Below are 14,926 nucleotides of genomic sequence, written 5' to 3' on the forward strand. Positions count from 1 at the left end.
GAACCCACACTCTGCTGATCAGAAACACCAGAGTTTGAATTCGGTGCTCTTAACCGCTCGGCCACGACACTCCCAAAGTGTGAATGAATCGGAAATATATGCTCCCATGTATTATATGGGATCAGATCAGGTATTGGCAGAAGGAAGTTAACATTTTGAAGACATATTTTGGTTTTTTTGTGCTAATGTGTGTTTCTTAACTCAAATCTCTTGTCTATTCTATTTAGGAAAACGTTGTTGAGGCAAAGCACCATACCCTTGCTCGAAGTGAAAGAAGTTGTCTTACAGACAAAGATCTCAAGCCAAATGCATCAATACGAGATCAATTAAATGTAAGTCATGATTACCCTGAGACAGCACTTACACATATGTTGTAAGATATGAGTCTACTTCACTCATACTTGCCTGTAGAGCACAATACTATTTTTGCATATTTCCCTATACTGGCAGGTAATACCGCTAAGAATTAAACAGCACCCTTTATTGGCCGCCCAATAGCGCCCAGCAGCATACCACATGATCTTCCTCTTTTCTCTTAGCGGCAGGTCGGTAAGACATGGTTTTGTTAAACTGTTACAAATTATCCTTGAATGTCTCCATAAAATTGCTTTGAGAGTTATATTGTAAATATCTTTGAAAGATATTGTCAGTTCGTGGAGCTGTTATAGTTTTTGTGTTGGTGTTGTTGCTCCCCCTTGGGACAGTCTGAATCGTGGGGTAGGCTGTGTTGGCGACGTTACGTTGCCAACCCAGTCTACTGCCCTGCACTGAATGAGATCTGTTAGGTATGAAGGTGCAGAGACAGTATGGAGATAAGTGAAGACCAGGGTCAGTATTTTAAAGTTGATACGGTTGGAAACTGTCAGGCAGTGAAGATCGTGTAGAATGGGAGTGACTCTGTCATATTTTGGGGCCAGGTAGATCAGTTTTGATTTTTGAGCCGTTGAAGGCGTTGACAGTCAACAGATGATATTCCATAGTGAAGAGAGTTACATGTAGCATAACCAGGACGAGGCGTTACAAGGGCTCTAACAGCAGCATGGCATGTAGGCTTATCAATGTACATTCTTATCCCTTATCCCTGAGGTTGCGTAAACTGAAATTAACGGATTAACAAATAGAAGTGACTTGGTCGGACATCCGCATGGCCTGGTCAAACTCCACTCCAAGATTTCTGATCTTCAGATAGCACACTGAAACATCTAATGTTGGCACAGACAAAGAAATCAGTTTTAGAATCATTGAGTTGAAGCATGTTGCTTAACATCCATTGTTTTATGTCCATAATGCATTCTGACAATGTGGAAAGAGCTTGATTTATTTCACCAGGGTTGTTGGGATTAAATTGAATGTATAGCTGGGTATCGTCGGCATAGAAGTGATAGCGAATGTGCTGAAACCATTCAATAATGGTGGCGGGGGGGGGGGGGGGGGGTAAACAGCTGAGGCCCTACCACAGAACCTTGTGGTAATCTAAACTCCAATACCTTGGGGTCAGATAGCTTACTAGCAACCTTAACTCTCTTACATGTAGTGCGACCAACAAGGTTTGAATGAAACCACTGTTGAACATAACCTGTTAACTCGAGGGAAGCATAGTCAATGGTATCGAACGCCGCCGACAGATCTAGCAACACCATTATGTAGTTCTTGATTCTCAGCAATACCGTATCCGTGCTGTGGCCAGACCTGTAAGCACACTGAAACTTCTGATACAACATATAAAATTGGTGAAACTATGGTTTCCTTGAGGCTTGCTGGGAAGGAACCTGTGGCAAGTGAGCTGTTTACGATGGAAACCAGTGCAGAGAGGAGAGTCCCAGAATTCATTTTCAACATCCATTTTGGGAGAGTGTCCCCGGTCGCATGACTTGTTCGGTGATTTGCTAATGAGTCTGAGGACCTCGTCCTCATCAGCAAGGGTGAAGTCAGAGAGTTGAGGTACTTGTACTTGCAATCAGCATGCTGGAGTGAAACAGGTTTATGGTTGTGGGTGAGCAAACACTTGATGTTAGATCTTATTTTGACAACTTTGTCTTTGAAGAAAGTTGCAAACCGAATGCTTAATGATTTCAAGGATTGAAGGGGGAGGAGCCCCTTTGTTTAACAATGAGTTGATAGTTTGAAACACTGTTTTCGTGTCGGCAGATGAAAAATTGAGGCTTGAAGTACCTCGCCTTTTCATGAAGTATGAGCATGGTAATGAGTTGATCTGATTCACATATGCCTGCTGGTCATCGGGATGTTTGGTTTTACACGAGTTTCTGTTAAGTTTTCCGCGGTTGTGTCTTGCAAGGTTAATGTCATTGGTACATGTATACCATGGTTGCTGTTGTTTGAACCTGCTTGTCCTTATCTTGACGAGGCATTCAGCATCAAGAACACCGAGGACTGCAGTATCATAAAATAAAAGTTGATCACTGGAACAACTGTCGTTCGGAAACAGCTGAGAAGACTGGGTAAGATCATTGGTGAATGAATCAGTGTCGATGGTGCGGTAGTTCTTATCTTTCGATTGCACTAACTGTTGAGTAGGTTTGGCATGATCAATGGTTCATTCAATTACAAATGTACATTATGATCCAAGTAGAGTTTATTGACACTGATACAGTTTTGCCAAGGGTATCTGCATGACGCGTTATCACAAGATCAAGGGTATGACCATGTTTGTGGGTAGCTCCATAGACATGTTGCTGTACATGTACAATGTAGGTCAAGATCGACAAGCTGTGTGAGAAATTGCTTTAGGGCTATTTGGGGTATCGAGGTGCAGATTGAAGTACCCTAGTATTAGGTGATTACCGGAGGGGGAGAGGGACGAGATCTGACAAAAGCTTGGGTGTATTCAGACCGTTCTTTGTGGAGGGAGCGGTCTGTAGACTGCAAACAAACGAAGCTGTTTGGTAGGATTGGTGATGTAGGCAAGTTCGAATGATTGAGCTGAGGATATATTGGAATCGGCGAAGGATACGTTGAGATATGCCTTGCAGAAGATTGCGATTCCACCACTGAACGTGTCACTGTTACGTGGCTTGCTCTGGGAGGTGTGGCCTCACCAAATAGGGCAGAGTTCTCCTTGCTTAGCCATGATTCTGTAATGACCATGATGTCAACGTCAAGTATGTAGTCACATGTGAGGATAGACTTTATTCCTGACAGGGTTAAGCTTTCCAGAGGTGCGCATTGAGTTTAGTGTCACAGGCAATAGGCTTCAAGTTATTCATGTTAGCACCTGGCTAACTAACCAGGACTGGAAACTTTTGGATGATGGTTAATATTTTTAATTTATGGTTTTTACCCATATACACCGATATGTGTAGCACTGTATACATGTACATGTACTTTCCCCGAGTCCTGTGAAAAAAATCACAGGCATTTTACTCGGGTGGGATTTGAACTCACGACCTTTGCAATTCTAGAGCAGTGTCTTACCAACTAGACCACCGAGGCCGCCCGGTAGCTAGAGGCAGTTCGAATCCTATGTTTTAGCAGCGGGCACTGCAAACGATTTAATAGATAATAAATTTGCATCGGGGATAAAGAATATTAATTTTTGGTTTTTACCCATATACACCGATGTGTGTAGCACTGTATACTTAGTACTTTCCCGAGTCCTGTGAAAAAAATCACAGGCATTTTACTCGGATGGATTTTACTTGAGATGGTTAATATTAGAATGCTGAAATTGCAACCATTTTCAAACTAGTGCTGATGACCTTTAACAATGGACAAACAACAGTCAAATGAAACTCAACCCAGCACAAAATTAGTGCAGAAAAGGTCAATTCATTGCATGGGCTAAAACAAGACAAGAGAGCAATGCTGGTTTTAGGGGAGTTTCAACACAAATGAACGTTAGACATTTTACTCAATGGAAAACAAAGACATTGATGTACTGTGAAAAGCTAGGATTTATGAAGGATACATTGCTTTCTGGCAGACTTGCATTTAAACACGGAAGCTACGTGTACTTCTAAATATCACATAGAAGTAAGGTTAGAAGTTGTTAGACGAGGGGAAATGCCATCACCAAAGTTGTTTAGAAGTTTGTCAGAAGAGGGAATATATAAAAAAACAATGCACCAATTTGTGGGTCATTTTGCAGGCCTGCCTGTAGGCGTAAATGGTACATGAACAAAATGCTATCTAAAAAGCCTTAGGGGAATTCCCAAAGTGGATCATCAACAACTTGCAAATATGGATACAAAGCAACCTCCAAAGATGCAATTGCAATCTCGGTGGATGATGAAAGCCATCAAATATAACTGGGTCAGATTTTAAGACTAACTGAACTTTTATTTGTTCATTTATTGAATTTTGTTGTTTCTCTTTCAGAGTATTGTTGCTTATAACCCCACTAAAGTGTTGTCGTCTGAAGAAGCTGACCTTGTGTGGAAATTTCGGTTCTATCTTACCAATCAGAAGTCTGCTCTGACAAAGTTCTTGAAGTGTGTTAACTGGGATGTCACTCGTGAAGCAAGGCAGGCTATTGAGTTGCTACGAAAGTGGAATCCCATTGATGTGGCTGATGCCCTAGAGCTCTTGTCACCACAATTCAAAAATCCTACCGTGAGAAGATATGCAGTCAGCAGACTAAAGCAGGCTGATGATGAGGTAAGGAATCAACTGATAAAGTATTAGTTTGAACATTGGCGCCATTACACCAGGTCTAAACAACAACGAGCCTTTACTATGGTTTATATTCCACTGGAATAGTATACTGTTTATCGTATTTTCCTGCGGATAAGACGCTCGGTGGACAAGGCGCAGGACCCTAAAATGACCCAAAAAAATTCAAATGTCAGCAGACAAGGCGCACCGCCGCACAAGGCGCATGTTTAACCGCACACAAAAGAACACCGGGCGCCACCCGGTGTCGGTACATTGACACAAAGACGTAATTTTGTTGCCTTTAAGAACCTACTTATGCCGACCTTCATCCAATCAGCCAACGCTGTCTATTGTTAATAACATAAAGTCCGGCCCAATCAGCGGGGAGAAACCATGGTCCACGCACTGTCCGACGTCCCACAACGAGGATCCTTGCTGATACAGATACATTGCAACGACAGACGGACGTAGCGTTTGTGTATAGTAATGTATCCGCCGGCCTGATGTCGCTGCATGCACATTAATATGTACATTACACGTGCGAGTTCGTAAAGCTGGCAGTCTGTTGATTGCGCTGCTTAATCTCGAGATTGCACAACAGATGTTGGGGGCATGTGGGCACCGTATTGAGCGATGTTCACTGACGGGTTGCGCTACGCCCTCGCATTTGCGCTGCCTGGAAATGCGCCAAAATTCCCACGTGACCGTGCGGATCCCAAGCATGCCCAGACACGTTGAGTCTTGTTCCAAAACGCCCTCTAGCGTTCAATGTTTCTTGTATTTATTGCCACACGCACAGTAACAACGACTATGGGCGTGATATCTGCTTTTGTGTTGCGTGATTAAATTTACAGACATCTGAACGGTTGCGTTTTGGGGCTTATTTTCTGTGTCATTTTGAGAGATATTCGAGTCGAATGTTGACATCGTTGATTTTACAGGCAAGTTACATGCAAGGGCAAACATGATTTTAACAATCGTTCCTACCCGAAGTTTTGAAGCAATAAAATAATTCAACAAAATAAAATGTGTTTTCGTCCCTAATTTTTTTGCCTAGTGTTGTATTATTTTGTTTGGCCTCACAAACAAATACAAATCATATCCTTTTATTATAGTAAGATAATGCTACGTTCCCATAATACATTTTAAAGCAAACGTCTTAAAAGAGGCAATAAATAAATATACGATTTGAACGTTTATTGTAACAACAATATAAAACTCTTGTCCTACCAAAGATGACAGTTAAGTTCCCTGAGCACTTATCAATCACAAAGGTCTAAAAAGAGGCAAATACAAAAATAAATTATTACCCCATCCTTTTTAAATACGTTCAGCCTAAAGCACACTTCAGAGATCATTATTCTCTACAATTAAAACCCCTCAAAAATTTACCACACATTAGCGGGTGGGTGAATGACGTTTGTATGAAGTAGTTGACTGTCAATCGTTTTTGGAACGAATATCTGGCCACACAGAAAAACGTTTTTACATGCCGACGTCTTTGCGTCATTGTTGGAATGAAAAGCACGGTCATGGGGAATAAACACGTTGCTGCATTGTTGGAATAAAAGGACCGTCTTGGGGATTGCGGCACTGGTTCCAGTTGAATGAGCTGAAACAATGAAAACTTTAAATGGTCATAATTCCTTGTTGCCAAGATGTTCTGACTTGAAACTTAAATCAAATATTGCTTCTTACATAAAGATGCATATGTTAAGATACATGTAAAACTCAAAAGAGTGCATCACTGGTTCCAGTTGAATGAGCTGAAACAATGAAAACCTTAAATGGTCATAACTCCTTATTGCAATGATGTATTGATTTGAAACTTAAATCAAATAATAATGCTTCTTACATATATATGCATATGAAAAGAACAAACTCAAAGAGTTTATCACTGGTTCCAGTTGAATAAACTAAAACAATGAAAACCTTTAACGGTCATAACTCCTTATTGCAATGATGCACTGACTTAAAAATAAGGTAAACTCATATGAGAAATATAAAACTCAAAGAGTTGATCACTGGTTCCAGTTGAATGAGCTAAAACAATAATAACCTTTAATAGTCATAACTCCTTATTGCAACTATGTTCTGACTTGAAACTTCAATCAAATATAACTTTTTGCATGTAGCTTCATACGTAAAGATAAAATTTAAAGAGTTTATCACTGGTTCCAGTTAATGAGCTATAAAATGGTCATTTCATTTCATTTTATTGGAATCACATTTCGTGGCCCACAGGCCAAATTGCACATGATTTACAATAATTAAATAGTAAAAACATTATTATTATTATTGATAAAATAATTATTATTAATATAAAAAGGTATTAAAAAACACACATGAACAGGACTGGTGGAATACAAACAATGATGAACTGCAATAAAACAAAAAAGCACAATAAAAACATAAAACAAATACAAGGCAGGATAAAAACACACCAAAAAAAACACACGGAAATAGGACTGGATGAGGAAAACAATCAATAAGACTAGCAAAAAACAACGATAGTATTAAAAACATGGAATACAATACAAAATGCAACCAGAGAAAGAGAAAAAAACATAATCATTGGGTGTTAAATAAATTAATGAAATAAGGAATTGGGCTATTTTGAAAACGATTGGTTTTGACACGGAGCTGGGATATGTTGGTGGCACTTCGGAGGCATCTGCCATGACTTGCCAACCTGGATGGAGGGAGGAGACCACTGGTTCGGTCGGATTTAGGCAAACCCTCCGCAAATCCACGGCAGTGGTCCACCCTTCGGTTAGATAAAGAGTCAAGATTACACAATTCTAAGGCATCAGTATAAGACAGATATGAATGACCTAATATGGTTCTACAGGCTCTTTTTTGAATTTTTTCAATGTCGTCACTTTGTTTATTTGTCAAACCAGAATGCCAAACTACATCAGCGTATTGAAGTGTAGATCGCACATACCCTTCATAAACTATTTTGAATTTGTTGCAGTCAAAACCAAAACAATTCAATGTTCTAAGCATAAACAAACGTCTATTCGCTTTGCGTAACATGTCGTTAACTTGGGCATCCCATTTAAGTTTGCTTTGAAGTACAATGCCAAGAACTTTAGCCTCGTCAGTGTGTGTAATAGATTCAGAACCGATTTTAAGATCAGTTTGAGGGGAGGGGCTTTACTGAAACTTACTTGAAGGGCCCGACACTTGTTGGGATTATGCCTGAGTAAATTTTCATCAGACCATTTTTGAAAGCAATCCAGGTCATTCTGAAGATGGCCAGGCTCAGAAGTATTACGATTCTCAGCAAATGTCAGGTCATCAACGTATTTCCAGGACTGAGATTTTGAGCCCTGAGCAGCATCGTTAATTACAATCTGAAACCCAACTGGACCCAATTTTGTACCTTGAGGCACACCACCCCTTAAAAACACATAGTCTGAAAGATTATTGTTGTACTTAACACATTGTTGTCTGAGATGGAGAAAGTCGCAAATCCAGGGAACGATGGATCCACGAACTCCAAGGCCAATGATCTTTTCAATAAGGAAGGTATGGTCGATAAGGTCAAAAGCCTTGGAGAAATCGGTAAGAACCACCGTTCCCAGGTTACCATTTTTCTCAGCTCCCTGAAAGAGATAATGCATTAAATGGGTTAGGTAGTGTGAGGTGGAAACACCTTTAACATTGCCAAACTGTCAATGATCAATCTTATCCTGTATATCATCAAGTAACTGTGACAAAATCTTCAGCAATTTTAGCAAAACTAGCTGTAAGTGAAATGAGACGCAGTTTATCTAATTTAGGAGGGTACTGCTTGGGAATTGGTACAAAAATGGCCTGCTTCCACTGGGAGGGGACATTACCATCCCTGAATAAACAATTGAGAATATCAGTAAGAGGGAGGCTTAATTCATAAGCAAATTCTTTGACTAGTCTAGGGGGAATCATGTCAGGACCAGTGGCTTTATTTGTTTTAACCTTTTTGAGTTTGGCAAAAACTTCCCATGGGTATAACTGGGGTGCTGGTTTTTCAGCTGGCAAGTAAGCAGTAAGCTTAGACAAGTGTAGGGGCACAAGATCAGCTGACACATCAGAAAATTTAACGCTAATTATGTTAGCAATACTTTTATAATCAGAACCGTCAATACCGGGAACTTGTATATTCAAATCGGACTTAGCAGAGTTAGTCATAGATTTAACTTGAAGATGCCATTTGCGTGGGTCAGTTTTCTGTAAATGGCGAACTCTATTAGCATTGAACGATATCTTAGCTTTTTCAATTTCGCTTTTGACCTTGTTACGCAGTTTGCGCCATCTAGCGAGGTTGTGTTCAGAGAAAGCAATTTGACGTTGGGAGATTAACTTTTTTATATTAGGAGTTATCTACGGTTTGTCAGATTTGTGAACTTTAATCCGTTTGGTGGGAAAATTATTGTGAGTACCTGTATTCAATATATCATACAATAAATCAGTTTTTTCTTGAACACTGTTGCATTTGAAGATATTGCTCCAGTCCTGACTCTGCAGCAAACGACCAAAGGATCTAATTCCAGAATCATGAAGTGGTCGTATAACTCGTGAAGTGATGTTATTGTTACAATTTCTAAAAAGCGGTTTCCAAATCACACACACGTGGTCACTTATACCAATGGAGGACAAAGCCGCTGGAGATGCATAATGGTCTGATAGATTAGTGAGGATAAGATCCAACGTCGCATCAGCGCGTGTGTGGAATTTGATTACCTGCTTCAGTCCATTTCCCCGAATAATGGAGTTGATGTTCATTCTGTTGAAATCACCGAGGATACAAATTCCGATCTCTGGATAATTAGAGCGGAGATGATCTATTCTCTGTATCAGGTGACTCTCAAGCAATTGTTGGCATGGAGAATTGGTTGTTATGTAAACAGCACATACTGCTATGGCAGATACCCCTCCAGGTAGACGTGTCGGTCTCACCAGAACCCATACACACTCAAGTTCATCAGGAACTTGAACATCAATAGTTTGGACTGGCATTCCATCCTTTATATAAATTGCAACGCCACCTCCACGACGAAGCTCTCTACACTTAGAGAACAAAGAATATCCATTGATGTTTAATTGGTTTTGATGCATACATGTACCAGGGGCAAATCAAGATTCGGTGATGACCCCTATGTCCACCTGCTCCTCACGAAAAATGATGTCAAGTTCGTCGAACTTGTTTAGCAGAGACTGGGTGTTCGTCATAAAAATAGAGGGAAGCTGAACCGATTTGGTGGAATTGCCATTTCTATGAATGTTAACAATGTTATAAAAACATACACGATGAGCCTCTATCGGTTTCGTATTATTAGGGTGGTGTGAGATACGAACAGTTATTGGTCTCCTTACATGTCTGCCTCCGCGGCGACCACGTTTACGCCGAGGTTGTTGAGGTGCTTTGCCGGGAGATTGGCCGATGCCCATTTCATCAATAGTACGTAATACTGACTGAGAAATTTGTCCAGAATTGCAATATCTGTAGGAAAGCAGCTGTTCCCCATCATAGACAATAACAGGGCGATTGACCAATGTAGGTTTAGCTGTTTGGATGGTATTCGCAGGTATGTGTAGGATGGTTGCAGTGACGCCATCTTGAAAACTACAGCAGAACGTATCATGGTTGGTGGGGGGTTTTAAAAACCCTAAGTTTTCGGTAGATAAGTTAGTTACACAGCTCAAATCACTACTCACTTGGGTCAGTAAACCATTGCGAAGACATTGAAATGCAAGAAGGTTGGCGATGACAGTCAGACATAGAACACATTCAGACATAGAACAAAACGGACATAAAACGGAAGTCCGAACATGGTGATGTCGCAGCTTAAACAGCGCCACCAATTCAGTGGTCATCACTGCTTATTGCAATGATGTACAGATTTAAAACTTAAATCAAATATTGCTGCTTACATGTAGACAATATGAAAAGATGAAACTCAAATAGTGTGGCACTGGTTCCAGTTGAATGAGCTAAAACAATGAAAACCTTAAATGGCCATTAATACTTGTCAATGTCTCCACCCCTTTGACCATCAGTTGATCAAATAATTGGTTTTTCTGTCAGTCATTGGGTCTATCTTGCGATAGGCAGCTCGCCATGGCAGCTTTGCTATCTAGTTGTTTTTTGTTTTTGTGGCCGACAATATGGGGGGGCGTACCCCCCCCCCCCTGGATCCGGGCCTGTCCATTGTCTTCAGCTATTGCTGTAACGGTTGATGGGTGTCTGTTAAGCCCATTTGGCCTTTTTGGCTCATTAATTGCCTTCTACTAAATGTGCCAATAGGTGTTGCACAAATAAATTGTGATATGTTGTCAGTATAATAAAATAATTATTTTAAAAATATCCAGGAACTTCTGCTGTATCTGCTGCAATTGGTGCAAGCTTTGAAATATGAGAACTTTGAAGATATTAAGACGGTTCAGACAGCAAGTTCAAGCAAGACAGGATATGGAGTGTATTTGGAGTCTACTGCTGAAAGAGAAAGGTACGTCTTTCTTTGCATTTGGCATTATCACAGACCTCAAGCTATTTAACTTAAAGGGATTTTTGATTTTTGCCACAGGACACATTCAAGTATCTTTCTATTTGGTTGGAAAACAACCAGCATTAAAGGCAGGAATTGAAAATATGTGTTAATGGCTCTGACATTTCATAGACAAATTCTTAAAGTGAACAAATTGGTCAATCATTTTGGTGAGTGGTTTCAATTCAATTCAATTCAACAAACATTTATTTCCACAAAGGGTAATCATTTAATAAGAAAACAAAACAATAGATACAATAAAACTAATACGTGGAGGCATTACCCAGGAAGCCGAAGCTTATAAACGGAATGCCTTAAACACACAAAAAATAGACTTAAGTAAACAATAAAGAACAAGCAAAACAAAATCCAAAAGACAAAATGTAAACTATGCTATATACTGGGAGATAAGATGGTTTTTGAAAGCAGTTTTAAATCGGCCAACAGAGGACTTTGATTTTACAGACTGCCTGAGTCCATTCCATAGACGAGGTCCATAAAAATGAAATGTGTTCATTATAAATGATGTGCGGGCAAGAGGGATATAGTAGTTATTATGTGATCTACATGCTCTGTATGGTAATGGTGAATATCGTTAATTGAGGTGAAATAAGAGGAGAAAGTGTGAGGAAGAAGGTTATTGGTTTATTTGTACATTAATATACCAATTTGGAGTTTATTAATGTCGGTGATTGTTAGTGTGTGTAACCTGGCAAACAAGGTTGCTGTGTGATCACGAGGTTGGGAAAGTGTGCAAATGCGAATAGCCCTTTTCTGAATGGTAATAATAGATTTAAGTTTGTTAGAGCTTGTGCGTGCCCAGACAATGTTGCAGTAGTCCAGATAGGGGAAAATGAGAGTATTGTAAAGAGAAAATAGAGTGGTAGATGGGAGAAAGGAGCGGAGCTTATTAGAAAGTACACCAGTGTTTCGGCTGATGACTTTGGAAACGGAAGTAATGTGGTTGGACCAGGAAAGTTTGTCATCGATGGTAACACCCAAAAATTTGGTGCAGTGGACTTTACTGATGGCAGTATCATTAATTTTGACTGTTCCAATGCCACACAAATCTTGAGACCTGGAGAAGACCATGTATTTAGTTTTACTAGAGTTGAGAGAGAGTTTGTTGGCTTGGAATCAGGAAGAAACTTTAGTAAGCTCAGTATTGAGGTTACTGACCAAGGAATAAAAATCTGTATGAGACGAAAGATTAGTAGTGTCATCAGCGAAAAGAATAAAGGACAATGTGTTAGAAGAACAGTGAAGATCGTTAACATATATAAGAAAAAGAAGAGGACCAAGAATAGAACCTTGAGGCACGCCATTGATTTGACATTGATGGTTATAGACCTGATAGCGATAAATTGTAGGCAGCGGGGATTGCGCCGGTCTCTGCACACAATGGTCACTCCATTTCCTAAACAGATCCCAATGAATGACCTTGACCAACTTGTCATGTCTTTCTTTGTACTCCGTCTGGGTCATCTTACTGCACTCGCTGACAATATGAAAGACAGTCTCCTTCTGCCTTGTATTTACACATCTTGCACATAGGATAGACATTCGGTTTCTCTATCCTTGCCGTCATTACATTAACATTTGAACATATTTTGGACAGATTTTCCACATTTTATGCTCTTTAATAAAGAGGGGAATTATATATGAATGGGAATAAATGATGGTACAAGGTCTTGAACATTCCCTTAAAAACTTGCTGGGTCTTTAAGCGCAAGGCCACAACCCTACCAGTTTTAAATGAACGTTCAAGGCCTCGTACCACTTTTTTATTCCATTATTGTACAAGGCGTATTTGTAACACATAACATGATTGGTTCCCATCGATAAAAGTTCACAATTTAATACCATACATGTAGTCATTTTCTATACTAACTCAAACATGTCATAACTCTCATGTCTTTTAGTGTTTGTTTTTCTTAGAAGTATTTTGGCACACCCTCTTGCTGAGACTCCAGACACGACCTCCCCTGTGACTCTATATCCGACCACCTTCACTCAAGAACAACATCCTTCAACCCGAGTTGATGAAGTAAGTGTGAACAAGAGTACAAATAACTGTTTTGGGTTTTAAAAAGCTAGCAAAATATTTCATTACAGGTATTCAAATTTAGGAGCGCACTGAAAACTCATCTACATGTATTACCAAAAAATGAGAAAATACTGAATTAGAACAACGGGAGTAAACAAACAAAAGTCTTTAAAAAAAGAATTATAATCTTAAAAACATTTAACCAGTTAGTAAACAAACTTAATAAATAGAAATCCAGAAGTATTAAAAATGCAATAAGGTTTATTTCACTGAATGGTTTAATAATTTTTAATTGTCAATAATCTATGTTTATTTTTAAACTACTCTTAATGCTTGCAATGTGTAATAATGTTTTGTATTTTAGATTTTAGACCTAACTGCATTTTTAATACTTATGGATTGTCCGGCTAGATTTCTGCGCTTTTCGCCATTTCACAAAGCACTAAAGATTAATCTTAGCTTTGTATCAATCTTAATTGCTAAGCAAAGAGTGCATCACAATAACAATTACCCTGTCACTTTTTGTACTCCGGTCAACTGTCACTTTAAAAGGAATAACAATTTTCAGGAAACACCCATCAAATTGCGTTTTAAGGTATTGTCAAGCACATGTGTGACACATGCAAGCCAATCCAATGACTTCATAATTTAAAGTAACGGTAACCAAAGCTTAAAAATCCTTTGTCATGTGTAATGAATGTCCAAATGCGTAAACTTTAAAGGCATGGTTTACTCAGTTTGTCCGAACTACAAAGACATTTGTGTGTTTGTGGAGGGTGGGGGGGAGGGGGGGGGGGTAACAAAAGAGGTATAGATGTCGCAAGTTTAAAATAGAAACTAATGTCCCTGTGTGTAAACTTTTAATTTAAGGCGTGTTTTATTCAGTTTGTCTTAATTTGCTTGAGGACGGATGCATGTTTCCTAAAAAAAATGGAGCTGCGTGATAGGTGCCGTTCCCCCGTCCCCCTGCCTCTCCCTGTCCCAAGTGCTCTAAAGCCAGCCTCCGATCTCCATGATCCCGTCCTGTAGCAAAAGTTTAATAAAAGGTGCCGTTCCCCCGTCCCCTTCCCTCTCCCCGTCCCACGTGCTCTACAGCCAGCCTCCGTTCTCCATGATTCCGTCCCATAGCAACAGTTTCAAATAAAAGGTGTTGTTCCCCCCCACCCTTTCCCTCTCCCCGCCCCACGTGCTCTAAAGCCTGCCTCCGCTCTCCATGATCCCATCCCATATCAACAGTTAAATAAAAGGTGCCGTTCCCCCGTTCCCCTGCCCCTTCCCTCTCCCCGCCCCACTTTATTATTAATGGTTTATTTTAATCTGAATAAAAAACAACCAAAAGGTTGACAACATTCAAATTTAAAAAGTTTTTACAGAATTAAGAAAAATGGAATTAACAATAAACAGGCAAAATCTATACATAAATACACAAAAATTCAAAGAAAAAAATCATTAACTAGCAGAATTAAACACGCCATAAAAATGGCAAAGACATACATAAAAAAACAGACAAAAAGTTTAAAATTTGCCAAGCAGCCCCAAAAATTATTTCAATATTCTAGCTAATGAGGGTTGCGTGGATTTACTATAGCGCTCATTTTTGCATTTAGGTATTTGAAAGCTAGTAGTTGAGGCTGCTCTGAGATGCATGTTAGTGGTGTTAGTTCTGGCAAGAGGTAGTAAGTGACAACATTTTTTAGAACAACGAAGACTATTACCAAACTTAAGCAACAGATTA

General features: G+C 39.6%; 1 protein-coding gene across 1 annotated transcript in view; it reads left to right on the forward strand.

The window, feature by feature from the left end:
* The window catches only part of LOC117295421 (phosphatidylinositol 3-kinase catalytic subunit type 3-like), a 115,636-nt gene extending 102,191 nt beyond the window's left edge, over positions 1 to 13,445 (forward strand). Inside the window, exons 8-11 of the mRNA XM_033778070.1 lie at positions 228 to 332; positions 4,336 to 4,614; positions 10,969 to 11,105; positions 13,083 to 13,445. Coding sequence (XP_033633961.1) covers positions 228 to 332; positions 4,336 to 4,614; positions 10,969 to 11,105; positions 13,083 to 13,233 — 672 coding nt within the window. The 3' untranslated portion in view covers positions 13,234 to 13,445. The remainder of the gene's footprint in view (positions 1 to 227; positions 333 to 4,335; positions 4,615 to 10,968; positions 11,106 to 13,082) is intronic.
* Positions 13,446 to 14,926: the final 1,481 nt, after the last annotated feature.

Source organism: Asterias rubens, chromosome 10 (assembly GCF_902459465.1).
Source record: "Asterias rubens chromosome 10, eAstRub1.3, whole genome shotgun sequence".
Lineage (NCBI taxonomy): Eukaryota > Metazoa > Echinodermata > Asteroidea > Forcipulatida > Asteriidae > Asterias > Asterias rubens.